The 27454-nt window shown below is 34.5% G+C and overlaps 1 protein-coding gene across 26 annotated transcripts in view; it reads left to right on the top strand.

Moving 5' to 3' along the window:
- The window catches only part of CCDC91 (coiled-coil domain containing 91), a gene marked incomplete at its 5' end in the record, with an annotated part of 407914 nt that overhangs the window by 233254 nt on the left and 147206 nt on the right, over positions 1–27454 (top strand). For 9 of the 26 annotated variants that reach the window (XM_082419790.1, XM_082419788.1, XM_082419787.1 and 6 more), the window contains 2 exons: positions 23888–23980; positions 24069–24137. In XM_082419790.1, the coding sequence (XP_082275916.1) occupies positions 23888–23980; positions 24069–24137 (162 nt within the window). Of the gene's footprint in view, positions 1–2573; positions 3769–23887; positions 23981–24068; positions 24138–27454 lie in introns of those variants that run through there. The other 17 variants (XM_082419793.1, XM_082419795.1, XM_082419794.1 and 14 more) reach the window with 6 other exon arrangements.

Genomic DNA, 27454 nt, shown 5'->3' with positions numbered 1-27454 from the left:
ATATCCTGTGATAAACCATAATGGAAAATAATGTAAGAAAAGAATGTCTCTATGTGGATAACTGAGTCACTTTGCTGTGCAGCAGAGATTGCCACAACATTGTACATCAACTCTACTTCAATTAAAAAAAAAACTATCATGGTCTTATTTTTTTCTTACATTATAAGAGTTTCAGATCGTATTGGATTTAAAAGCAAAATTCAGTCATTTACTGCTTACAAGAGACTCGGAAAACAAAATAACACAGGATAAATATAAAAAAATGAATACTGCTTTTCAATCGAATTCCCATAAAAAGTAAGCGGAAGTAGTAGTATCAATAAAATATCTGTTTTTGTCCAAGTAGACTTTTGAACAAAATTTATTAAAAGACATTTTGTAAGTTCATTTTTATTTATATAACTTAATCAGTAATAGAGTAAATAACCAGGAATTAGTTATTTAATAATCACAACAATTAGTACCATCAGTTCAATATTTACTATGTGTCTATTACTACGGTACATCCATAACGTGTGCTATTTTATTTATTTCTTTATAAAGACACTGTGAGATTGTAACAATGATAATCAATGAGTCAATATGGTAACACCCATCTAATAGGCAACAAAATTTGGGTTTGATTCCAGATTTAATTTAAAGCAAAAAATATCAGAAATAGAAGGAGAATTTAATAAAAACTCAGTTGGCATTAATTAAACATACCAGTGTGTCTATGACAGATAATATTGGAAAAAGTAAAAAGTAAGTTTATAATTCACTATTAATAGAGATTCTGAAGAGAGAGGGAATAAAAAAGTTCAGTAGTCTCATTTACATAGTATAAGCTTTCAGTTCTGTTTTAAAGAAACTTTATTATTTCCCCAGCTTCTTTCACGATCACACTTTTTTTTGGAACATTGTTTATATCCATGGAATACTGGTGTTCCACTGAATATAATTTTTGGAACTCTGAAATCCAAGGTATAGAGTATTTGAACACAGTCATTTACAAAATATAAAGAATACATGATAATGAAGCTTTTCTTTGTCAGATGCCTAAAGGACATTTATAAAAATTAAGTGACATGAAAACTAAATATAATTTTTTAAAAATACAGAGTATGAATTGAATGACTTTTGTCATTATAACATATAATATGTATTAAAAAATCCTATAGCAAGTTTGAATTTTTAAAGTTCTCTTTATAAACTTAGTACAATTATTTATTATCTACTACTATTTATACTGTATTAATTGCTTTACAGACAGGTCACTTTATCCCTACAACAGGCGTCCCCAACCCCCTGTTAGGAACCAGCCTGCACAGCAGGAGGTGAGTGGCCAGCGAAGGAGCAAAGCTTCATCTGTATTTACAGCTACTCCGCATCGCTTGCATTACCACCTGAGCTCCACCTCCTATTAGATCAGCAGTGGCATTAGATTCTCATAAGAGTGTGAACCCTACCTACTGTGAACTGCATATGTGAGGGATCTAGGTTGCGCGCTCCTTATGAGAATCTAATGCCTGATGATCTGAGGTGGAGCTGAGGCGGTGATGCTAGTGCTGGGGAGTGGCTGCAAATACAGATCATCATTAGCAGAGAGGTTTGACCGCACAGAGACCATAATAAGTCAACTGCTTGCAGACTCATATCAAAACCCTATCAGTGAGTGGCAAGTGACAATTAAGCTGCATCTGGTAGCAGGCTTTATAGTGGCAAGTGTGTTGATGTGCTTCAATTGTACAGCTGCATCTGGTGGCAGGCTTTCAGTCAGAATCCGACACTTATTTTAGTCCTTGCTTGGCCTGCCCATTATTTTATTTACCTCTTCCATCCACGCCTCTTTCCCACACTGCGCACTTGTCTCAGTCACAGTTTTGGTAAGCCCACAAGCAAACCCTAGCCAAAATGAATAAAAAACAAACGTCGCTGGAGAGCTTCTTTGAAAAGGGGGAAAGACACAATGATGAGACAGCAGAAGCCTCTAAGACTGCCAACAAAAAGAAAGCTGCATTTAAAAGAAAATACCAAGAGTCCTACTTAAATTACAGGTTCATTGCAACAGGTGATTCACGTTCTCCAAGCCCGCTTTGTATAATATGTGGTGACCGGCTATCCAACAAAGCCATGAAACCTTCAAAACTGCTTTGCCACATGGAGACCAAGCACCCTGCATTAAAAGACAAGCCTTTGGAGTTTCTCAAAAGAAGAAAACGTGAACACGAAGAACAGAAGCAATTATTGAAGGCCACCACTTCATCAAATGTGTCCGCGCTGAGAGCATCATTCTTAGTGGCTAACCGCATTGCTAAAGCTGAGAAGCCCTTAGTATTGGTGAAGAGTTGATCCTGCCTGCTGCTAAGGACATTTGTTGTGAACTTTTAGGAGAGGCTGCAGTTCAGAAGGTGGCACGTGTTCCTCTTTCGGCTAGCACTATAAGTAGACGAATTGATGAAATAGCAGAGGATACTGAGGCACAATTGTTAGAGAGGATTAATGAGTCATTGTGGTATGCAATCCAGGTTGACAAGTCTACCGATGTTGACAACAAGGCAATAATGCTTGTTTTTGTGAGATATATTTTTCAGGAGGACGTGCGTGAGGATATGTTATGTGTACTTTTGTTGCCAACCAACACCACAGCTGCAGAACTATTCAAGTTTTTAAATGATTACATATCAGGAAAACTGAATTGGTCATTTTGTGTCGGTATATGTACAGACAGAGCGGCTGCCATGACTGGATGGCTTTCTGGTTCCACTACTCAGGTCAAAGAGGTTGCTTATGAATGTAAGTCTACACGCTGTGTCATCCATAGAGAAATGCTGGCTAGCCGAAAAATGTCACCTGAACTTAACAGCGTTGTTTGGCAGGATGTGATTAAAATTATCAACCACATTAAAGTACATGCCCTTAACTCACATCTGTTCATGCAGCTCTGTGAGGAGATGGACGCAGAGCACGCACGTCTTCTCTCATACACACAAGTGAGATGGCTTTCTAAAGGTAGATCACTGGCCAGAGTTTTTGAGTTACAAGAGCCACTCCAGAGATTTCTTTTCAAAAAACAGTCACCACTGGCAGCACACTTCAGTGACACAGAATGGGTCGCAAAACTTGCTTACTTGTGTGACATATTCAACCTGCTCAGGGAACTCACTCTGTCACTTCAGGGGAGAACGACAACTGTGTTCAGGTGGCAGATAAAGTGGCTGCATTCAAAGCCAGACTGGAATTATGGGGGCGACGAGTGAACATTGGGATTTTTGACATGTTTCAAACATTAGCAGAGATTTTGAAAGAGACTGAGCCAGGGCCTTCTTTTTCCCAGCTGGTGCATGATCACCTGTCTCAGCTTTCAGAAGAGTTTGAGCATTACTTCCCAACCACAAAAGACCCCTGAACGGGGAAGGAATGGATCCGCAACCCATCTGTGAATAATCGACTTTGTCCGTGCTAGAAGAGGATCAACTGCTTGAGATCTCAAATGACGGTGGCCTTAAAGGTATGTTTGAGACAACTTCAAATCTCCATACGTTCTGGATTGAAGTCAAGGTGGAATATCCTGAGATTGCCACAAAAGCACTGAAAGACCTGCTTCCATTTCCAACTTCCTATCTTTGTGAAGCAGGGTTCTCTGCAGTGACAGCAACCAAAGCGAGATTACGGAGTAGACTGGACATAAGCAGCACACTTCGGGTGTCACTGTCTCCCATCACCCCCAGATGGGACCATCTAGTTGCAGGAAAACAAGCTCAGGGCTCCCACTGATTATGCATTATGGTGAGTTGTATAATTATTTCATTATATATTACAATGTAATAAGACTAGAAATAAAGTGCACAATAAATGTAATGCGCTTGAATCATCCCGAAACCATCCCCCCACCCCGGTCCGTGGAAAAATTGTCTTCCACGAAACTGGTCCCTGGTGCCAAAAAGGTTGGGGACCGCTGCCCTACTATATTCTCCTGCGAAAGGCTTAATTTCTTACATGTTGCAGATAACAAAACTACAGCTTAGAGATAAGTATTTTGCCCAGGATCACACAGTTGGCAAACAGAAGGGCTCATATCTGTGATTTCAAATATTGCCTGCCTTTTTTTTATTGTATTCTTTGTACTGCATGAACCTAAAAGCAAAACAAGACAAAAAACAATGCCTCTTTGATCACAATTTTTGGCATTTCTACTTCAGCCTTACCATCTAGTTAAATTACAGGTTTAGTTTACAACTACCTAAAATCCTGGCATTGTAATTTCTACTTTAGAATTAGGTCTTGTGAAACTCAAATGGGTCATATACTTTATGTCAGAGCAAATATTCTCGACATTTTCAGCCCTCTTATTGCATTATACTGTCTTTACCAAACAGATCTTATAGGTTTTATTCCAAAAAATAATATTACGTTCTGCAACATTATTTATAAATAGTGCTTTTTTCCATTTTAGTAAAATAAGCTACAAAAGTGTAGATTTTTATGAAGTTCTTGAAGAAATTTCAGTAAGTGAAATTGGGCAGATGATTACAATGAATATTTGATTCATTTCAAATAATGAAGCTAATTTACTCTTTAAGATTAGCATCTGTGTTTTAAAATCTGCTTAAAATTGCCTGTACCCCCTTCTTATATATTATGTAATCTAGGAAATATGTAGAAGATTTGATATATTCACAGTTTGGTTCTAGATGAAATATTTCTGATTTTTTATGTGTGTGAGAAACCTAAAACGATTCTACATAGGTTTAGATCAAATGGTTGTATTTTAGCAGTGTTAATCAAGTGGGCTTTGATATCCAAATAGCTCTAAATGGAAATGAAATAAAAATGAGGAAACTAAAGATGTAGATAGTTCATTTGTTTACAATGTTTTTGTTTTTTTCTATTTTAAATATGTAGTGTTCATTAGGCAAATATTTGACATCTGTATGTATTATACACTCTGCTAAGTGCTGGAGAAAAAGCAGTGAATAAAACAGTCCTTTCCCCCATGCAGCTCTCTGTTGCCCTCAGTGTTTACCTGTTCCTTGGAAAATGAAAGATAAAGGAAGAAGAAGAAAAAAAGAACCTTAGTCCACCTAAGTGCTATTTATATTTTATTCTGTTCCCCACCAATTTGTTCATTTTCTCATACTTGTGATTATAGCTTATCTTCCCATTTTTAATTAACATTATTACAGGTGTGTTTTTAAGTTAGTCGTGATTTTCTTTTTCCAGTATACAGAATGCTGCAATGAGTAATTTTGCCCATATATTATTTTTGTTTTTGTATTTTTCTTTGGCATAGATGTCTAGAAGTAAAATTAATTATATGGCAAGAAACTTTGTTGTCATTATTACTCTTAATATTATTAACAGTTGAAGACTTTATAATATATGTTGAAAAAATTCTGTGTTTACCAATTTATAAGTATCAAGCAATACAAGAAGGTGCTCATTCACTGAGCTTTTAACAACACATTTTTAAACTGTTAATTTGATAAATAAAACCTTTTAGGTTTGTGTAATGGTTAACTTTATGTCTCACCTTAGCTAGCTTGTGGTGCTCAATCATTTGGTGAAACACTCGTCTAGATATTACTGTGAAGGCATTTTGTAGATTTAATTAACCTTTATAGTAAGTCGACTTTAAGTAAAAGAGATACCCTAAATAATGTAGGTGGGCCTCATCCCATGGGTTGAACATCTTAAGAGCAAATACTGTGGTTTTCCAAGAAAGAAGAAATTCTTCCTCAATATTGTAACGTAGAAATCCTGGGTTTCCAGCCTGCCTGCTTGCCCTAAGGATTTCGTAGTTGCCATCCCCTACAGTAGCATGAGCCAATTCCTTGAAATAAATAAATCTCAATTCTCCCTCCCCACACTGGTTCTGTTTCTGTGGAGAATCCTGACTAATGCAGTTGGTACTTTGTATTTATTTGCCTATCTTTGAGATTGCCATGACCTTTTAAGGATGCTTAAGCCCTTTGTCATGCTTTTCTATACATACTCTGTACTATTTGTTTATTGGAGTTTTGTTTGGCTGTTTATATAGTCAATGAAAGTGCTGGAAAGCCTGCATTTGCATATGTCACTCTTATCACCTCTGTCATTTTAGGACATGCCAAATGCTTACTGTATATCATATGATTATTTATTTATTTAGAAAGGTATTGAAGACTTCTGGTTGTCATCTTTACTGTGCATAACCAAAAGTACTATAATTACATCAAAATAGTCAAAGTTTGGTTTTCTTGTAAATTCAAACAAAATTCATTTAGTTATGTTAATTCATCAGTTTTTTTGTAATTAATTTTTCATACTGCTCTTTGAGTAAAAGGGTAGGTATCAAATTTCAAATTTTACAAGAATCCATTAATGACAAATATTACCAATTTTTTTAACTTCATTTAATTTCATTTGCTATAATGGTTATAAACAGTAACACTAATATTTATTATTTTTTATAAGAGTTATGGCATTATTATTCTAATCCATTCTTAGCATACCATCAGGATCACTTGAGTCTCATTCTCATAAAATATGCAGAAAAAGTGTGCCTTGAGACCATTTATCTGCCAGGAAAAACACATTTTATTACCTGCTAATTATTGTTCCAAATGTATATAGTGATAATGTTGGCAGATTGTGGCTAGCCATAGGATTGTTTTTTTCTCTTACCACATACTTCACTTTTCTTTATTCTCTGCGTATAGTAAATTTGAGAGTGAATAAAGAAGTGAAATTTTAAATTGAAATCTATACAGAAAATAAGAAGCTTACTTCTTCTTTCTTCTGAATATATTCTTTGAGAGAACAGGCCAATCATCATCCTCATTTAAAATAATGTAAGTAATGTTTACATAAGAAGAAAGCCATGGAAAGAATAGTCCTACTCATTGCTTGGGGGAAAATTTGTAGTGATCAAAAGGAGAAATTAGAACTTCTGTTTAATTTTTTCTTCTCTAAGTCCTGTGTTGTGTTTTGTTTTTTCTTTCACTACTCTCCCTCAGTATAAAAATCACTTTTTCACAGAGGACATTGGTAAAGGAGAACAGAAGCCCTAGAGTAGTGAGAAGATTGATATTGTGCACCAGTCAGCTGATAATATGTACATAGTTGCCTGTCCAGGTGAATTGTGATCAAGGAACTTGCAAATGAAAACAGTGAAACATTACCTGTGATAAAAGAATGAGCTAAGTACTCTACACTACAAATGCAAAAGTATTCTTAACTTTCAAAAAGAATATTTCACAAACTGGTGATTGTTGAGATTTTTCCTAGCATGATTCTAGAATGGATTGTTAAAGAAGATTGGTAACTTCTAGAACCAAGGTTGGTTTCTTAAGAAAATATTGTCCTACTAAACTTACCCTTTGGAGGACAGATTTACTAGGATAGACAGGAAAATGGAGCAGGACAGATTATCTCAAATTTAATAAATTAAGTTCTCAAAGATCATTGCTAACAAAAGTATGAAATACATGAGGGCAAGGGCATTAGATAAAAATTGGCTAAATGGCCCCACCAAATATATAAATATTTGGATTTATATATTTATATCCACTTGGAAGAACGATCTATAGTGGAATGCCACAGTGATGCCTTCATCCTTATTCTGCTCCATATTATTATCAATGATTTGGATAAAAATATTGAAAGCATTTTTACACATTTGTATATGACATTAAATTGTATTTAAAGTATTTTAAAAGGCTGGAGTAGTGGGGCTATATCCAAAGTCAAAATTCAAAAGGAATAATTAATGTCTTATACTTAAAACTTCAACATTAGTAGAAAATTAGGAGCCAAACTCAGCCATACAACATGTATTTAACATTTAGGGCTTTTGTTTAACAGTAAGTTGTAAAGGCAAGTTTTAAAAACTAATGCCATTTTAGTCTGATGTAATTGAAATTAACTCTCCAAAAAAAAAAAAAAAAAGGGAAGAGGGAGGTCCCACTCTTTTTAAACTTATATCACATAATTCCTTTTAGTACTGAGTGTCAGACTTTTAAAAGTATGTATTCAAATTGGAAGATATTTAATGGACAGCGGATACAGGGTTGAAGGCACACGCAGACATATAGTATAAAAAACAATTTAAGGTACTTGAAATAAGTTGCCTATTTGGAAGATTGTTATATGAGAAAAGATTAGACTTCTTTTGGAACCTTATAGAACTAGGGTCAATGTATTGAAGCTAGAAGGAAACATTTTAGCTCAACATGAAAATACAAAGTGGTATAAGGTTCACCTGACGGTATTGTGTTGATATGAAATAGGCTATATTAGACCATTTTTACCTATAACTATTTCACATATTTCAACCTAATATAAAGGGATAGTGAGTAGTGTTCCCTTCAGGTAGCAAATTTCCTTTCTCTGGAGTAAACTTGTCATAACATGGGCAGTCATTTAATGGATAATTTGTGGAGGGGTTTCAAGCATTGGATGAGTAGTCAGATAGTGTCTTTTAAGTTCATTTCTGATCTAAAGATTTTGTGATTCTAGAAATTGAATTTAATTTTACATTCACTGTGCGTTTGCTGAATGGAGATCCAGATTGACAGGGACATAAGTAGAGTTGACATTGTCTTTGTTGATTTAAAATGTCCTCATTTGTCTAGATTCATAAATATCTTTTGCTAAATTTAAGGACATGATATGAGAATATTTTATACAGTGGTAGGCTGTTTACTCCAATCCTTAATTTGAATATTTTTTAAAAACCTTTCTATCTTTACAATTACAACTTTTTTAAAGAAACATTTTACTTCTGTAAACCAATATCTTGGGTATTTTCCTGCAGAAATGTTAATATTTTCTTTAAAATATCCACCCTGGATAAAATTAGTTCTTTGGGTAGAAATAATTTCCCATGAAATGCTTTCTATTAGCTTTTAGAAAATAAAGTATTGAAAGTAGATAGCAGAAATAATAACGAAGCTGCTTATTGCAGAAAAGTTATCCTGAAAACTAGTTTCTACCTACTAAATTTATTTTCTTTGCTCAGGGTTTTAAAAATGTGTTCTGTTTTAAATAACGATTTTAATGAAAAATGGAGACATGAGAAAGATCCTCAATGGATTCTCTGTCATATAAGCAATTTAATAATTCATATTAGAAGGCTAATCATTCTTTTTGGTACCTTATGATTAAAACTCACGAATCAGAAATTTGATGTTAGATGAAATATAGTTCTGTTACCTGGACACTCAAAGCATTGTTTCGGTGGCCACAAGGATTGTCTGAATCAAGCTTGGAAGTAATATTCTTCATTTAAATTCTCACTTGAACTCCTTTCAAGGTCTGTTTCAAGAAATGGTGACCCATTAGGTTATCTCAAAAAAATTTTTCATAGATAGTTATGAATTTTCCATTTATCCCTTTCATGTTTTAACACTTCGATAGTATGAGTGGCAATGAAAGAGGAAATAAATAGTTGAAGTGAGGATTGAAGTTCAGATTATAAAATTATCAGATTTACCGTAAGTAGCATGTCCAGAAAAGCATGTACAATTATGCTATATATGTGCATGCTCTAAGCATTTTACTCTATTAACTAATTTAATATTTATATTGCTTTTGCATTAAAATGAATGGAACAAATAGATTAGACTACCTGGAACAGAGCTTACATGAAGAGTTTGCAGTTGTGCCCAAAACAGTGATCCTGTAGGCTCTCCTCAGAGTAGAAGGACCTGGAGTAGATGGAAAGCTCTAGAGTGCCAGCAGCTTCCAGCTGTTCCAGACCAGCCACTTCTGTTTACCCCACCGTGCCTTCCTGTTAAAACCCATGAGTCAAAGGCTGCCAAGAACTCACCTGTAGTCTAACAGAGTGTGGTTTAAAGCTTGCTGCAGCAAAGGATAATACATACCAAGGGGACAATGAATGTCTCTAAAAGGGGGAGTAGGGATGAATTATGATAGAGTTGGGGGGGGGTTATAATTGGTCATAGAATGGTCTTGCAAAGATTTGTCAGAATTTATTTTAAAAGTTGCTCATCGCTTCTTGGTCTTTTGGCTACGAACAAGTGTATTTTAAAAGTTGCTGTGACAGTCTGTGATCTTTAGAATACATGAATCTGTCTAGAGTTACTGTTAGGTTGGTTTTTCTGTGTTCTTGGAATGTATGGGTCTGAGTGAAATGTCGTTAAAAGATTTGAGCTTACATAGTCTGTTATACACATCATGGCTAGGTCTGGCACAATTTATTTATTTTGTGATTCAAGTGTGTTTTGAAAAATGCGGTTTTTGTTTCCATTCACAGTTCTTCCTCTTGGGCTAGCTGTCAGTAACACAGTTTTTCACTTTATCGATGTAATTGTAATCTTTTTCTTTTTTAACCTTAGGTGAAGAAGGGTAATCATACTCCTCAGTTCTTGGCATATTATCCTCTTGTGTCTTACAAGGCCCTTCCCTATGTGTGTGTGTGTAAGTGTATGTATGTGTACATATATAAAATTTTTATCTTTGTTCCCTGCTCCCAGTGTCTTCCCTCTGATTGGGGGAACCATTTTAATGTGTCCTTATTTGAATGTGTTCTTGTAATCTGTGTGTTATTATTTTGTGTGCATGTATTTTTATTTTACAAAAATTTTATTATGTATAGAATGCATTGTTTCCTGTGCTTCTAAGAGAAATCCACCGAACATTTTGCTCAAAAAATCCAAAACTGTTGCTATATGTGCATGTGAATACTATCCGTTACTATGTATAAATTGAATTTATTTTTCTAAATTGCAGAATCCGTGGTATGAATTCACCATTTTCTTCTATCCACTCACCCATAATGGATATCTAGGTTGTCTCTTAACTCTTCACCAACCCAGAAACTTTTATGTGCCCTTATAAGGTGCAAGAAAAAAAAAACAAAAGCAAACGGTCTGTTCATCTATCTATCCTTATCATCATCTCCATCCAAGAGTGTAACTGCTGTATGATAGGCCATGCAGATGTTTAATTTAACTAAGTGCTGCCAGTTTGTTCTCCAGAGTGGTGGTGACAAGGCTATCGTCCTGCCAGCGATGCACAGGTTCCTACATCCCCATTTTTCCCCAAAGACCTAGCATTATCCAGCTTCTAACTTTTACTTTTTTTTTTTTTTTTTGGCTGCACTGTGAGGCTTGCAGGATCTTAGTTGCTGGACCAGGGATCAAACCTGGGCCCGTGGCAGTGAGAGCACCAAGTCCCAACCACTGGACCACCAGGGAATTCCCAAATTTTTACTTTTTTTAATAAGCGATAGATACCTCATTCTTAACTTAAATGTCTTATCATAAGTTTGTTAACTTTGGGGATTAACTTTTCAATAAATTACCTATTCATTAACCTTTTTTTTAATTAAATTGAGTTTGATCTGTTTTTCTTGTCAGTTTGCAGGGGTTCTTTGTAAATTGAAATATTAATCCCTACAGGTTTTTAGATAAAACAAATTTCTTTCATCTGTAAATGGAATACTAACTTTGTTCTTAGTATCTATTACTAAAACAAAAATCCCTTATTTCGATGTAATCCAATTAATCATTTTTGCCTTGTGGTTTGTACTAAATTTCTTTAAGAATTTCTTTATTGTCCTTACAGCCAGAGGCTTATTTGTACATGTTTTTCTTATTAACTTTATAATTTTACCTTTCACATTTTGGTATTTTACCCCTGTAGTCTTACTTTGTTTATAAGGTTAGATAAAGATTCAGTATCCATTTTCATGTTTCTCCCTAAAATGAGCCACTTTGCCTAGTAGCATATACTTAAGGAGTCTGGTTCCTGGTTAAAAACCTATATGTGATTTTTTTCAGGTCTGATTCTAGGCAGTTACAAAGGCTTTACCTGGCAGGTCTCAGAGGGAAAGTGCATTGTAGCCTTTGAAGGGTGCTGCATTCAAGTATTCAGGCCCCACTGCTGGCCATGCTCTTCACATACCTGCATTTCTGCCTCAGGTGCCTTCATTCCTAATGCTCTTTATCTGAGGCCCTGGGCAGAAGTCTTCTTCAGGTGCTTCTGCCCAGGCCTCCTTAGTGGGAGGAGGAGAGAGAGACTTAGACACTCTTCCCCACTCTGACTCAGTCTTCAGTACTTTTCCTCTCCTCGTCCTGCCTGCCTTTTTTTCCCTCCCACCCCAGGGTCCATAAAACATCCAGAGGCTTTTGTTCAGTGCTCCTGCAGCAGTGAGATGACTCCCACTTCTGTGCTCATCCACCTGGCCTTCACCTTGTGCTCAGTTCCACGGAGTCAAGGGGTTTTAGCCACTTGCTTGTACCAGACCAGTAAGTGATTAAAGCCTTCTTTATTACTCTCATTTTGGCTCATCTTTGCCTAATCAGCAACTCCGACACGTGAGTTTGCTCTCTTCAGCTCAACCGAGCTGCTGAAAACACTAAGGCCATGGATCTCAAACTGTAGTTCTTGAGCCAGCAGCTTCAGAGTCAGCTTCGCTTGGGAGCAGTTGGAAATGCACGTTCCCCAGCACTACTGCAGACTACTGAATCCAAAACTCTGCTCTTGGGAGACAATAAATTGAAGAGTCACTTTTGTTATCAGGAAAAGAATATTCCCCTCCTATCAAAATCTGAAGCAGGAATATGTAATTTAATAATATAAGATAGCTTTTAATTGAATTAAAAAGTTACGTTGCACACTTTAAACTTACACAATGTTACATGTCCACTGTATCTCAATAAAGATGAAAAAACTTAAAAAAATAAACTCTGCTCTTGGACTGATCAATCTCTTAACAAATCCTTCAGGTGATTCTGATACATGCAAAAGTTTGAGAACCACTGAACAGTTTACCCTTTATACATTGTTTTTTTGTGGTGCTTCTTTATCGTATATTAAGTTCCCATGTATACATGGGTCTGTCTCTGAGCTTTCTATTCTCTTGCACTAATCTGTTTATTTTTGTATAAATAACATACTATTTTTATTACTATGTTTTATTACAGTGTGGTATATGTTAATATGTGGTATGGCAAACCTCTGCTCTTTCTTCTTACGATTTTTTTCTTTCAACATTTTAAATATTTCATTCTCTTTTAGCTTGTATGGTTTCTGAAGAGAAATCTACTGTCATTCTTATCCTTTTCCTCTTGTAAGTAAAGTGTTTTTCTCCCCTCTCTGGCTTCTTCCAAGATTTTCTCTTTTTCTTTTTTTTACCCTGCTATTTGAATATGATCACATAGGTGTAGGGGTTTTGTGGGGTTTCTTTGGTGTTCATCTTACTTGATTTTCTCTGTGCTTCCTGGATCTGTGGTTTGGTATTTGTCATTAATTTTAGAAAAATTTTGGCCATTATTACTTCAAATATTTCTTCTGCTTTATTCTTTCTTTTCCTTTTGGTATTTCAATTACACATATGTTATACTTTTTAAAATTGTCTCATGATTCTTGACTGTTCTGCTCTGTGTTTTTGTTTTCCTCCCCTCCTCCCCCACTTTGTACTTAAGTCTAGGAAGTTTCTATTGACCTATCTTAATGCTCATGATTCTTTCCTTGGTTAGGTTGACTGTACTGATGAACCCATCAAAGGCATTCTTTTCTTTTGTTTTGACTTCTAGTATTTCCCTTTGTTTCTTCCTTAGAGTTCCCATCTGTACATTATCCACCTGTTCTTCTTGCATGTTATCTTCTTTTTCCATTAGCTTCCTCAACATATTAATCATTTTTATTTTAAATTTCCAGTCTGATAATTCAGAAATCTCTGTCATATCTGAAACTGGTTCTGATGCCTTTTATTTGTTCCTCAGACTTTTTAGCCTTTTAGTATGCTTATAATTTTTTTGTTAAAAGATAATTTTGTATCTATGTATGGTGACCGATGTTAGATTTGTTGTAGTGATCATTTCTCAGTATATACAAGTATCAAATCAATACACTGAATACCTGAAATTAATATAGTGTTATATGTCAGTTATACCTCAATTAAAAAAAAAAGATGAACATGTTGTAACATGTAATCGGAATAGAGGTAAATAGACTCTTAATGGGAGGTTTTGTTAATTTGTTTAGAAGTGAATAGCTGTGTTTAATATTTTCTGTTGCTGTAAGTTACCAGAGCGTTCAGATTCCTTAAAGGTTTTTGTTTTTGTCTCCCCTCTTGTCTTTGGCTTCCCTAAGAACTCCTTAGAAGAGTCTGCGTCTTACAGCTCTTTCAAGTGTTATGCACTATAATATACTAGAAACTTATTGGTTTGGTGATATAAGGCATTGGGGAGGGGAAGTATTCTGTAATCTTATGATTAAATCTTCATCTTTTAGTGGGCCCGTGACCTTCACAAATGTTTGCTGGCTTTTCCCCCCCTCCTTTATGTGAGCCAGGAAGGCTAGAGGGAGCTGGAATCTTGGTAAGGCCTTTTGCCCAGGTGGAAGGTTTATAAGGTTTTGATAAAGTCTTTTCACCTAAAGAATAGGCTTTTGTTATGGAGAATGCTCTAGGCATAATTCACAGTGGTTATAATAATTCACACTTTTTCTACTCCCCTCAACAGAACCATGAGGGGAAATTTCTGGGCTCTTCATACTGAAATTCTGATGGGATTTCTTGGGGGGAGAATCCATAAAAGTGTGTGGAATCCCTGAGCCATCAGCTCTCAAGAGTTCTCAGTGTCACACATCCTCACTCAGCCTCCAGCACTTCCTCAGATTTACCATTCAAGCGCCTACCAGTTTATATCTCCAGTAGCTTCTGCTCTAGGTAAGATGATCTTGGCTGTGACTCACTGGATTTCCTACTTGTAAATTTGGGGGGTGGGGTGGGATTTGCTCTGTCCCAGTTCTCTGATAGACCTAAGGCATGTCATTGATCTTTAGTTTGTTTCAGCTTTTTTTCTTGTTTTAAGAATCAGGGTGATCTTCCAAGCTCTTTACATGTCAAAGCTGAAACCAAAAATGTGAATATACGTTTTCATTATCTACTTTAGCAAGTTTGTTTTAGCCATGAAACCTTTTCTTAGATTAAATCTTCTATTGAAGACTTTTCTTACAAACAAGACCAATAAAGGCATAGTGACTCTAGTTGAAATGGAGATGGAGATGTCTAGTACTCTGTTGGACAGAATTTGAAAACTGTTGGTCCCTACCATAAGCTGATCAGGACCAGGGTTGAACCCTTCTGAATATTCTATTATTTTTTGTCAAGCATTCTATCTGTAACTGATGTTAGTACTTAAAATTGCATTCTTCATTATATAATATACTCATTCATGATCATTCACAGTGTTTACTGTGTGTCCTCATATACTTCATATATATATATATATATATATATATATATATATATATATATATATATATAGTTTATTTGGGGGGAAATAATGGAGTATGTTGTATTTTAAAATATGTATTTTATAAGACTGGAGAAAATAAAATATTCTGCTTAAAAAAATTCCCCTCATCGTCTAGGGAATATGTTTTTCTTGCATATGGAAGAGAAAGTATCATTGTTTTTTTATTTTCTATATTCTTTCTCTAGATGGATGTGTAATCTTTTAAGAAAATATGCCAAAGGTCTTTGATGTGATTACTTCATTTCCCATCAAAAAGATATTAAAGATGTGATAATCTTTCCCAAGGTGTTATTCACCAAATCTGCATTTCATGATAATTATATGGTTTGTGTGAGAAAATTGCCAGACCTTTTTTAAGTCTTCCAACTTCAGAGTCTTAAAACTTTCAGCTAAATTTTGAGGAGTGGGGCTGGGAGTCTGATATATAATTCTTTTCATTGACTTTCCAATTTCTGTCATGTTATATATGCTTCTGACCTGTTTTTCAACTGAACCAGTAATTTAGTCCATTACTGGTCTGTGTAAATCTTAGCCACAGCTATTTCCCAAGGTGGTTTTGGGTCTAACGAGTGGTTGGTGTTGATGTCCAGCAGGAAATCTTGCAAACCAGATGACTGGTGTGGTTCAAACTGTAACCTTGTTAAAGCATTGGTCAGGTTGCACTTAGAGTTATTTAATTAGTTTCCCAATAATATTTGTGTACAATTTTTAGGTGACCACTACTTTTTTTTCTTTCATCATAGTACAGAAAAGGACAGTTGCTTGTTGTTATCAGAGTCATATATTAATCCAATACTTTTTTTTCATTAAGTTATCTTTAGGCAGGCATTTTAATAACTGTTAGAACTTCACTTGAATACGAATATCTATAATGGTGTTGTCAACTTAAATTGAAAGTTTTCAATATATTAGGCAGTCTAACAGAAAGGTTTTTTAAAAGTATAAGAACATTCTCTGCCTTCAAGAAACTAAGAGCCTTATTATGGGAGACAGCTATAAAATAAATTATAATAAAATATAATAAACAATACACTAGTGATAGAAACAAAATACTCTGGGATTATAGATAAGAGAGCAGGCAATTCATTCTGAGTTTTCAAGAAAGAATTCAAAAGAGGTAACATTTTAATGGGAAAAGATTGGCTTTTGACTGGAAGAGAAAGTAAGGCCATTTTAAGGGACAAAAATAGTATGAGTTAAAAATTAATTTAAAGTATATGTGTATATTTTTCTTCAAGTTTATTGAAGTGTAATTCACATAAATAGAATCTACCCTCTTAGGTGTACCAGTCTTTGTATTTTGACAGACCTGTACAGTTTCACAACTACCACCTAAAACAAGATTTAAATTAAACATTTCCATCACCCCCCAAAAATCCTCTCATGTTCCTTTGTAGTCAGTATATACATGTATTTTTAGTAGGATTTTTGAGTGGAAAGTCAACTTATACATTATTTCTTTCATGGAATGTGCTTGTGATGTTGTATCAGAAAAGTCATTGCCTTTAAGTTCATCTAGATTTTCTCCTAGGTCATCTTCTAGGAGTTTTATAAGTTTTGCATTTTAAATTTAGGCCTATGATCCATTTTGAGTTACTTTTTGTGAAGGGGGTAAGGTCGCTGTCTAGATTCATATTTTTGCATGTGGATGTCCAATCATTCTAGCAACACTTGTTAAAAAGACTATCTTTATAACATTGTATTGCCTTTGCTCCTTTGTCAAAGATCAGTTGACTGTATTTATAAGGGTCTATTTCTGAACTCTGTTCTGTTCCATTTATCTCTTTGTGTATTCTTTTGCCAATACCACACCGTTTTGATTGCTGTAGCTTTACAGTACATCTTGAAGTCAGAGAGTGTCAGTCCTCCAGCTTTGTTCTTCTTCAGTATTGTGTTGGCCATTCTGTTTTGTTTGTTTGTTTTGTTTTTTTGTCTTTCCATATCTTTAGAATCAGTTTGTCAATATCCACAAAATACCTTGCTGGGATTTTGATTGAGATTGCATTGTGTTTATACATCAAGTTGGGAAGAACTGACATCTTGACAACATTCAGTCTCTCTTTCATGAACATGAAATATATTTTGATTTATTTAATTGTTCTTTGATATCTTTCATCAGAATTTTGTAGTTTTTCTCATGTAAATCATGTACATATTTTGTTGGATATATACCTAAATTTTTCATTTTGGGCATGGTAATGTAAAGTGTATTGTGATTTTAATTTCATAGTGTTTGCTATGTAGGAAAGGGATTGACGTTCGTATATTGATCTTGTAAACTGCAACCTTATTATAATTGCTTATTAGTTTCAGGAATTTTTTTGTCAATTCCTCAAAATTTTCTACAAAGATGATCATGTCATCTATGAACAAAGACAGCTTAATTTCTTCTTCCTTTTTATTTCCTGTTTTTACACTATTTCATTAGCTAAGACTTCCAGTACAATGATGAAAAGCTGAGGTGAGAGGCGTCATCCTTGCCTTCTTCCCCAGTTTTTGCTTCATCCCTTTATATCACTCCCTCAGGTTAAAGGCCTGTTTAAGTAGGAGGAATAACCTATTTGCTTACATTTTTTCCATGCCTATTAGAAATTATATCTGTTTGGGTGAAATAAATCTAGTATAGCTTATCTTTAGTCTTATTTTATTCACTTTAATAAGTTTATTAATATTATTGAGTTTGTGGTAACTGCATAGATTAAATCCCATAGGTCATCTTATTTAGGTTTTCTTTCCAAACAATATTTAATGTGTTGGCCCATGAAGAGATGAAACAGCTGTGTGTGACTCACTTTATATTAAGATGTTTATTAAATTTATTAAGTGTCTTTCAAATCATGTTAAATGGAGGCTTATAGGAACATGTGCTTTAAGACCATCCCACCAGATCACTTGATCTTTTTCAATGTTTGTGCTTTCTAGAAAGTGAAAGAAGATACTTGTTGAGTTTGCTTTATAGAATATATACTACACACACACCACACACATATAAAGTAATGTGAAGTTTGTGGACCTGGTGATAAATGGATGACAGTATACCTGAACATGAGCTTCTCTGACTGCTTAGTCTAAAATTTGATATACAAAAAACTACGTATGATTGTGATTAAATCTGTTTACAGTATCTCCTATGACTCACATTACAGGAAAGAAGAGATTTTTTTATATTTCTTTTCTTTTTTTTTTTTTACAGGAATCAAGTAAAAACCACAGAACCTCTATATTTATATTTGAGTCTATATCAAACATTTTTCTCTTGGAAAAAGTTCTTCCAAAAGAGGGGAAAAGCATAACCCATTTCTGAGTGCCTTTTGTTTTAAGCTAAATTTCAAAGGACTGTCCTTGATACCCTTATATTAAGCAACTACTCTGTAGGATTAATGGGACTCTGTGGTTTGCATTTATTTCTTCAGTTTGCTTTAAAAATTACTAAAATTTCAATATAATTTTAAGAAGCAATCAATAGAATATTTTAGATAAACAAAATATAATAAACTTTTCACTGTTCTTGAATGAGATTTATTGGTTTAGATTTCAATTAATTTTCATAGTGCCTCTCAAAATGTTATAAGGCTATGTCTTGCAAATTCTGTAGAAAGTATCTGTGTTTCGAAATTATAAATATTTGAAAAGAGTCGTATGATTAAATGTTTTCATTGGTTCAATTTCGGCTCTGAGGTATGTAACAAAAGGTGTTCAGAACATCCTCACCTTGGAATGGTCAGCTAGTAAGGTACAAAAGAATGCACTGACCATCTCTTATATCATCAAAATCCATGTGTGCCATTTCCAGGGTGCTGAATGTTAATTGAGACAATTAAGCAATTCTCTATTGAGGCAGATGGCAGAAGTAATACAGGCAATCTCCAGATATACTTTATACTTTATTTTAGATATAATAAAGGGAGTCTGAAACCTTTTTGGCCAAAGGTTGATACTTTATAATTTCTAGCTTATTGTGATTAAATAACTAAAATAATCTCTGGCCCAGAGAGGAAAGACATTCCTACTTCTGGAAGAATATGTCAATGAACAAACCTCAAATCCAGCGCACCTTCTACTACTGTCCCCTATAAAAGCTGCAAAAAGAGCTCCAGTCATTTTCCTTCTTGTACAGACAATATTAGTAATAGTTGAAAAGGACTAGTTATAGTATCAGAAGTAGAAGCATTTGTAAAGATGTTCAACACGCTTAGTCAATAGTGAAATGCAAATAAAAACCACAATGAGATTGCCAAGATGACTATAGTAATAATAATTTAAAAAGCAGAAAGTAAAATATTGTAAAGAATATGGAAAGATTGGAACCTTTGTACATTGCTGTATTGCAAATATTATTTATTGATACTTGTACGTGAATGTTTAGCAGCATTATTCATAATTGCTGAAAAGTGGAAACAACTCCAGTGTCCCTCAACAAGTGAATAGATAAATAAAAGTGGTATGTATGTACAATGGAATATTATTCAGCCATAAAAAGGAATGATGTTCAGATACATACTACAACACTGATGAACCTTGAAAACATTATACTGAGTGAAATAAGCCAGATACAAGGGGCAATTACTGTTTGATTCCATGTATATGAAGTATCTACAATAGGCAAATTCATAGAGATGAAAAGTAGATTAGAGGTTGCCAGGGGCTGGGATGAGGAAGAATGGGTTATTGCTTAATGGGCGCAGAATTTCTGATGAGGATTATGAAAAAATTTTGAAATAGTGATGATGGTTGTATGGCATTGAGTATAATTAATGCCACTTGTCCACTTCAAATTGGTGAAAATGGCAATTTTTGTTATATATATATTTTACCAAAATATATAAAGGAAGCAGAAGTAGTAGTGTAATAATAGCACTTAACATTTAAATTTTACTATTTAACAGGCACTGTCCTGAGGTGTTTATATGTCGTAAACTATCTGTTTCTCACTGTAGACATATTTTATCCACAAATAGTTAATATTAGTAAATGAAAGGCAAGAATATTGTACTGTAATAATTGAGGTCTTAATTATTATGGCCACCTTCTCTTTTATTGCCATCTGTTCCTGTAAAAGCACTTATAATTAGTTGGACCTCCAATCCCCCACGGATACTGAGGGCTAACTGTATCTTTTTTCTATTAGAACTTTTTATTTAAAATTTATGTATTGTATTTTTAAAAGTTTATTTCTACTTATTTATTTCCAAATCATATTTGGTACTTCCTACTTTTAAAAAGTTACGTGTGTTTTGGGAAAAAATTAGTTGTTATGGTATTTGTTGAAGAAAATTTGTTTTATAAAATAGTTCTACAAGTCAAATATAAGAAAATGTATTTATGTTTCATGGATTGTCTATTAGACATTAATGTCCATGAGAGCAGCATCCCTGGAAACTAGTACAGTGTCAGGTGTTGGTACACACCAAGCAAATATTTCTTGTATGATGGTTGGGAAAAAATGCATTAGCAAATTTATAAATTTACATAGAGAGATGGACAAGTTGATAGGGAAATGATATGTAATAATTTACAAATTAGTATATGAGGGTAAACTTTCCTTTAGGACAATTTAATTTAAAAATAAGATATTAAAATATATAGTTGAATTTCTACCATGAAGATTTATGATTTATTTTATAATTTAAACAATTTGAAGAAAGAAAAGACCAATAGAAAATCAACATTTATAGGATATTGTTCCAGTGGAACAGTTTCCTTAGTTAGCTGCCGTTATAGTCCATGATTCTGTTCTCTAGGATCATCCCCCTCATCCCTTGTCCTGCTATTGTTTGTAATTTGGTATTTTCTCTCTGGAGTACAGTTTGAAGGTATGCATCAAAATATAAAACATGCTCAATTTTCAACCTGCTCATACTGCTTCTAGGAATTTTTCATAAGACTGTAATTCACAAGTTCACAAAGATTCATGCATAAAAATCAAGATTTTTTTTAAACTGAAATATTGCAGACAACATAAATGTGTGTAGATAGCACAGTGATAAAATGTAAATTTAATTTAATAAAACAAAAAATAGCATAGTTGTATTTATATAGAAATATGTCAGTACCTTTCCTGAGTGCAAAAGATTACAGAGCAGTATTATAAACATATTATATAAAATGTTTATGTATATCTACGTATTTAAATACACAGAGAGCTCTCCCGAAGATCGTTTGTCTAAGTGCTATCAGTGATTTTCTTTGGGTAATGGAACCCTGGATGATTTTCACTTCTTTACATTTTTCACGATGAATGTATGTGATTCTTGCAAAAACAGTATATTTTATTGAACTTTATATGGTTCTTGATTAGCCGCTTGTGGATCATTCACTTTACAAATTAACTATTTAAGACATAAACTTTTGCCACACCATTCAGCATCTTTCTGAGTCATCTTTCCTAATATCAATTGATATTTATTCAAGAAATTATCTTATTTTAATATTATTCTGAAAAGAACAAAATCAAAAGCATAGATTATTCAAATTCTTTTAAAGCCAAATGGAAGTGAGGTCTTACCAGACATACTACTTATATTATGTAGCTTTAGTAACTAGGTAATAGTGGCACTGCTTTTATCTATTAAGTGATTACTACTGCTGAACATGAGTGTGCAGATATAATTATTGCTGAAGCTCTTCATTTAAGAGCTGGTAAATTACTTAGCCTCTATGGGTCTCAGATCACTCATCTGAAAATGAGGAGCAGTCTGTTGTGTTTAATATGGTACAACCACATGTAAAGCACTTCTAACAGTGTCTGAAACTTTAAAGTGGTCCAAAAAAGTTAGCTATTTTTATCTATCTATCTATCTATCTATCTATCTATCTATCTATCTATCTATCTAAGTCAGTCACCTTGTATTTTCTCAAGTAGATCTATGATTTTACTTAGGGTATATTTTATGTAGGATGCTTCTTTCAAATGATAATGTGAGGTTTATTTTGGCTCAAACAAGCTCAGAAATAGTCTTCTATTATAGTGTACTGTCAGAATTAAGAAATGAAACTCAGGAATGAATTTTCTAAACATTGCATTGTCATTTTTAGGTAATGTTATCCTCTTTGACTAGTTCTTGTTGGACCCCTGGAAAAACATGGCCTACTTATAGTTAATTACTTATTGATTAGTCTGACTTATTAACATAACAGTTCATTTTGAGAAGAAATCATTTTCAAAAATATTGATGACTCTGAAAAGTTTATTTTGCAGTTTAATTCCAATAATTTTTACTTGTTCTATTTTTGTTATGTTTACTCCCATCGCAAAGCCTAAATTGAATATTTTCAGTCTCATATGAGAATTGTATTATATTTATCATTTTGAAGTCTAATTATTTGCCTGGTAAAACACATTTTATCATGCGTGTTTTATAAATAGGATTAGGTATTGTTTCTGACTTTATGAAATTCTGTGCGCATCTAGACTTTCAAAGAATACAACATTAAAGTCTCAGTTATTATTACATATCATATGCTAAGCCTACTGATTTATTAGTCAAATGCTTTTCACAAATTCATATGGTACCAATAATTTCCCATCACCGTGTCATGATTTATATCACAGTTTGGATTTGTTTTTAAAGAAGAAACACATTTTTCTAGTAATTTTTCTTGTTTTCTTGAAACATAAAGATAAAACATTAAAATTAAAAACAGGAATAATAGATTATCTTAACTTTCTGACTATTTGGTCACTTACTCTCAATGTAGACTGCCTGCCTAAAAAATGTTTTAAATCAGAACAACGCTGAATGACATAGATCTGTTTTAAAATATTGGGTGTCAGAGTTGGTTTATATTTAAAGGAGACTTCTATGTAAATGGCATTCTAAATCTGAGAAAATATCTTACTTGCCTTTAGTAACTGAATGAGAAATCTATGTGACTGGAATATATATGTATATGTATATATGTATATGTATATATGTTTTGTTTTCCCTAAGAGCACCGTTCAGAACAAGTATCTGGCTTATCTATGTTGAGGATATTGAGGCTACAAATGTTAAACTTTCTTAAGAAAACTTCGTTCAAACTCCAAGTGTCTAGTCCATGATAATTAGCTGATGGCTCTGTGTGCTTTTCCATTAGTATATTGGAATATAAATAAATACATGAACTCTATATTCTTTAACATTAGCTATCATATAATATTCCTTTGACCGTTTTCATATATTTATTTTTTTGAATCTATGGTAAAATCTTGAGATGAGAACAATCATCTTTCAATTTCTGTAACAGTGCTTTACTAGAAACACAAATAATCTGTTAAGATAATTATTCATCAGGCAAACATCAGTTATAATCTGATTGCTCTCTTACTGCAAGCTAATAATAATTTTAATGAGTAAATTTTCCAAATTTAATTTTAGGAAAGGACATTTTATCATTTTATGATTCACTTCATATTTGGAATGTTTTTTAAATTAGATCTTATGTCATGTACTTTATTGAGTTTGGGGGCGAAAAAAGTATATCTTGACTGATGGAAGAAAGGTGAATTCAGGTTTTTTGGCTCCTAAGCCTTCATTTTAGCAAACTTTCTTGTTTCCTCTAGTAACTACTGCAAATGAATTCTACCAGCTGTTCTCCGTGTTGATAGATTATCAGTCTCAGAGCCATAATCATAATGCAGTTATCTTTCCTTGTAGCATCAGAGGCTCCTTGAAATGCTTGCCACAGAGAAGGAACTGTTAAAAGAAAAAATAAAGGAAGCTTTGACTCAGCAATCTCAAGAACAGAAGGTAATACTTTAAGTTTGCTTGGACTGTGGAAAGAATGTTCTGTTACCTCAAATAATACTTTAATGTCTAGCTGTCTTATCATTTACAGGAAATATTGGAAAAATGTTTGGAGGAAGAAAGGCAAAGAAATAAAGAAGCATTAGTATCTGCTGCAAAGGTATTTCTCTCTGAAAAGTTTATTCTGTAGCTTAATTTCAATTATAGTTCTACTTTTGTTATGTTTACCCCCACATCAAAGCCTAAAATGAATGTTGTTGGTCTCATATAAGAATTGTTTTTGTCATCTTTATGTCTAATTATTTGCCTGATAGAGACCCATCAGTAATAATCAGTTTCTTTGTAAATAGTGGAATTAACAAACTGAGTTCATTAATGGTATAGTCAATCTACTTTTAAAAATATTTCATTCCAGAAAAATTAAAATTTTTTTTTCTTCTACTGTTCATATTCTTGTTAAATTTACATTACACAAGATACTGATGATGTTGAAATGCTTTACATTTAGATTATTAATCACTTGTTTAAAATAATATATCTACATAGGAACACTAATATCCACTTGGTATTTGATAGATATCATACAAGTAATGAGTGTGTGTGTGTGTGTGTGTATGTATGTATATATGTATGTATGTATCAAGGTATGTGGTTTTTAAAGTCAACTTTGAAATAGATCATCTGGGTAGTATATTCATAGATGTTAAGTATATGTATACTAATATATACATATGTTGACCTGAAATATACTGTCAGATATTTGTCCAGCAAAAATGGGTTTATTCAGGATTAGGAGAGGATTGCAATTTGGGGTCTGCAACCATGACGAGCCATGTACAAGTTCCCACATGGCAAGGAGAACACTTTTATAGAGAGGAAAGGAAGTTGTGAGGGCTACCGGAAACACAGAGTCCATGGCTTTTCATTGGCTGAGTCGCTGCCAGGAAAGAAGAGCAGTCTTTCTTCTTCCGGTTGGTCTCTACTATAGTTGCAGGGCATGAGAGTTCCCCCTTAAATAGATCTCCTGACACTATTTAATTGAGATTTCTGTTTATGAATTTTTTTACATTTTCCCCTTTGATCAAGATCTTTTTCTGAAAGCACCACTGATCAAGAATCAAGGTTTCTAGTTTTAGCTCTTTTTGTCCCTCAATTTCTGGGTGTGGTGTCTCATGTCAGAGGGAAAGTGCAGATTGGAAAACTATTGCAGTCACATTCAAGTAACAAGGAGGAGTAGGAGGGAGACCTCTTAGGCCATTTTCTGAAGTCTATATGTTATCAAGATTATAGACATTGGAGATCATCTGAAGTGTTATGTCATCATCAAAGGTTTGGTGACAAACTTCTAAGAGGCCCGGCCTGGGTTTCTTGGGAAAGCTGTCTCATCAGATGTCATCTGCTTCATTTCTGGGAAATCTTTACTTGCAGGTCACCAGATGATGTACAGGTCCAGTCAGGGTTAGGTGCTTTCTTTAGGTGTGTCATGTGAATCCAAGAGTCTATTCCTTGTTGTTTGGTGGCACAAGGGTTGGTTATCAGTGCCTGATAGGGGCCTCTCCAGTGAGGTTGAAGAGCATTCTTTTGGAAGTGTCTTTTCCAATAGACAAAATCTCTAGGTTGCAAGATGTGATGCTTAAGGTCGTCAACTCCCAGAGGCGCACTGTGAAAAGATTGCTCTGCCAGGGCATGGTTATTTTTAATGGAAACAACTAGGCCTTTGCAATATTGGAGTACCTCTCCTTTTATCAGTTGCGGGTTAAAAGAGGCAGGAGCCAAGTGCATTGGGTGTCCTGTGACTATCTCAAAGGGTGAGAGTTTACGAGTTCCAAAAGGGGTGGATCTGGGATTTAGAAGGCCAACAGCAATGCTTTTGGCCAAGGTATTTGGAGGGCCTCTACAAATTTTTCTAACTGAATCTTAATGATGCTGTTAGTGCATTCAACTAAACCAGAGGATTGAAAGTGGTAAGCATAGTGAAAACGTTGTAAAACTGGCCAAACAGTGCAAACTTGCTGAAGCACCTAGCCAGTAAAATGGATTTCTAAATCACTATGATGTTTGAGAGGAGCTCCTCAGGTAGGGACAATCTTTTCCAAAAGTACTTTAGCCACAGAAGAGGGAGTAACCGGTCTGCGAGGGGAGGCTTCTTTCAGTCCACTATGAAATCTACAGACCATGACTCAAATGTGAAGTTCATTAGCGATCCCCACTGTTTGAACCACGGCACGGGCTGCTTTATAGTAGTGGGGTTGAACACCGAGATTGTGCCTTCGGTGTCAGGACAGGAAGAGGTTCATCCTCAATCAGGAGAAATATTTCTCGCCGATTAAGAGGGAGAACTGGGAAGAGCCCCTAAAATTCCTCAAAACCCCGTTATTGAGAATTGAAAGGACATTGGAAAGGCTGGTTAGAGGACTGAAGGCACTCAAACACTTAAATTTGTAACAGTCTTTCCCAGTGTCCTGGCTTTTTGCAATAATAGCAGAAACTGGGAAAGTTTTGATTTCATTCAGGAATCTTCATTTGCTGGATTTGAAGATTAAGAAATATGGTGTTCTTCCTTTTAGGTGACTCATGTAGAGTGTGAGAGAGCTGGTTTGCTAGATTAATTAAGTCTGAAATAGAGATAGTTTTCCGTTTCACCCTAGTCCTTTTTACTAGAAGGGAAGATGTCCCAGTCCAGCCCATTAATAACACAGAGTTAAAAGCTGCCCAGGTGTAATCAACATCTGAGGGAAGACCAGAATTTTCTTTAAAAGCAGTCTGAAGTCATGTAGTAGTCATGAACAGGTTCATCCAATGTTTGTGTGCAAGCCTGAATTCTGTTCCAATCAACAGGCTTTGGTAAAGCCCTAGGAATTGCTCGATGAAGCCACCTAGCGATTGCCTGAGCCTAACCATATAAGTTAGACCTTTCAGGATTTTCCCAATTAGCAGTTTTCATCCTATGCTGGGCCTGGCCTTAACCAACAAGTATATGAACCAGCTGATATGAGTCAGAGAAACAAGGTTGATAAGTTTGAATGACTATATTAAATTCCTCAGCAAATCTGTGAGGATCTTTGGTTTACTTTAGGAAAATATTTGACTATGGCTTTCAGTTCAGCTTTAGTCCAGAGAATATAGGAAATTAAGAGTTTAACTTCTGGGTCCTCAGAAGGCTTAATTTTATAGGGAAAAATTCTGAAAAGTTCAGAGGGAAAGGGGGTGGGAAGAGTTTTAGAGAAAAGGAGTTTGACAGGATAATTAGTGTGGGGTATAGAGGAGGCATCAGTGGCATAGAAGGGTGGGAGGAAGATGGCACCAGAGGCACAGTCTGGCCATGAGGATGCAAGGATGAGAGACGAGATGGTACCAGAAGAAGCCAAGGAAGAAGAACCTGAGGATTTGGGAGCCATTACATCTTTCTTTAATTGTTGGTTTGCCTCAGTTAATCTTAAAATCTTATTTTGCAGAGAGAGAGTTTTAGGCTTCTGA

This window comes from Balaenoptera physalus (assembly GCF_965194825.1).
Source record: "Balaenoptera physalus genome assembly, chromosome: 13".
Classification (NCBI taxonomy): Eukaryota; Metazoa; Chordata; class Mammalia; order Artiodactyla; family Balaenopteridae; genus Balaenoptera; species Balaenoptera physalus.
This window is presented reverse-complemented; position numbering and strand designations above follow the sequence as displayed.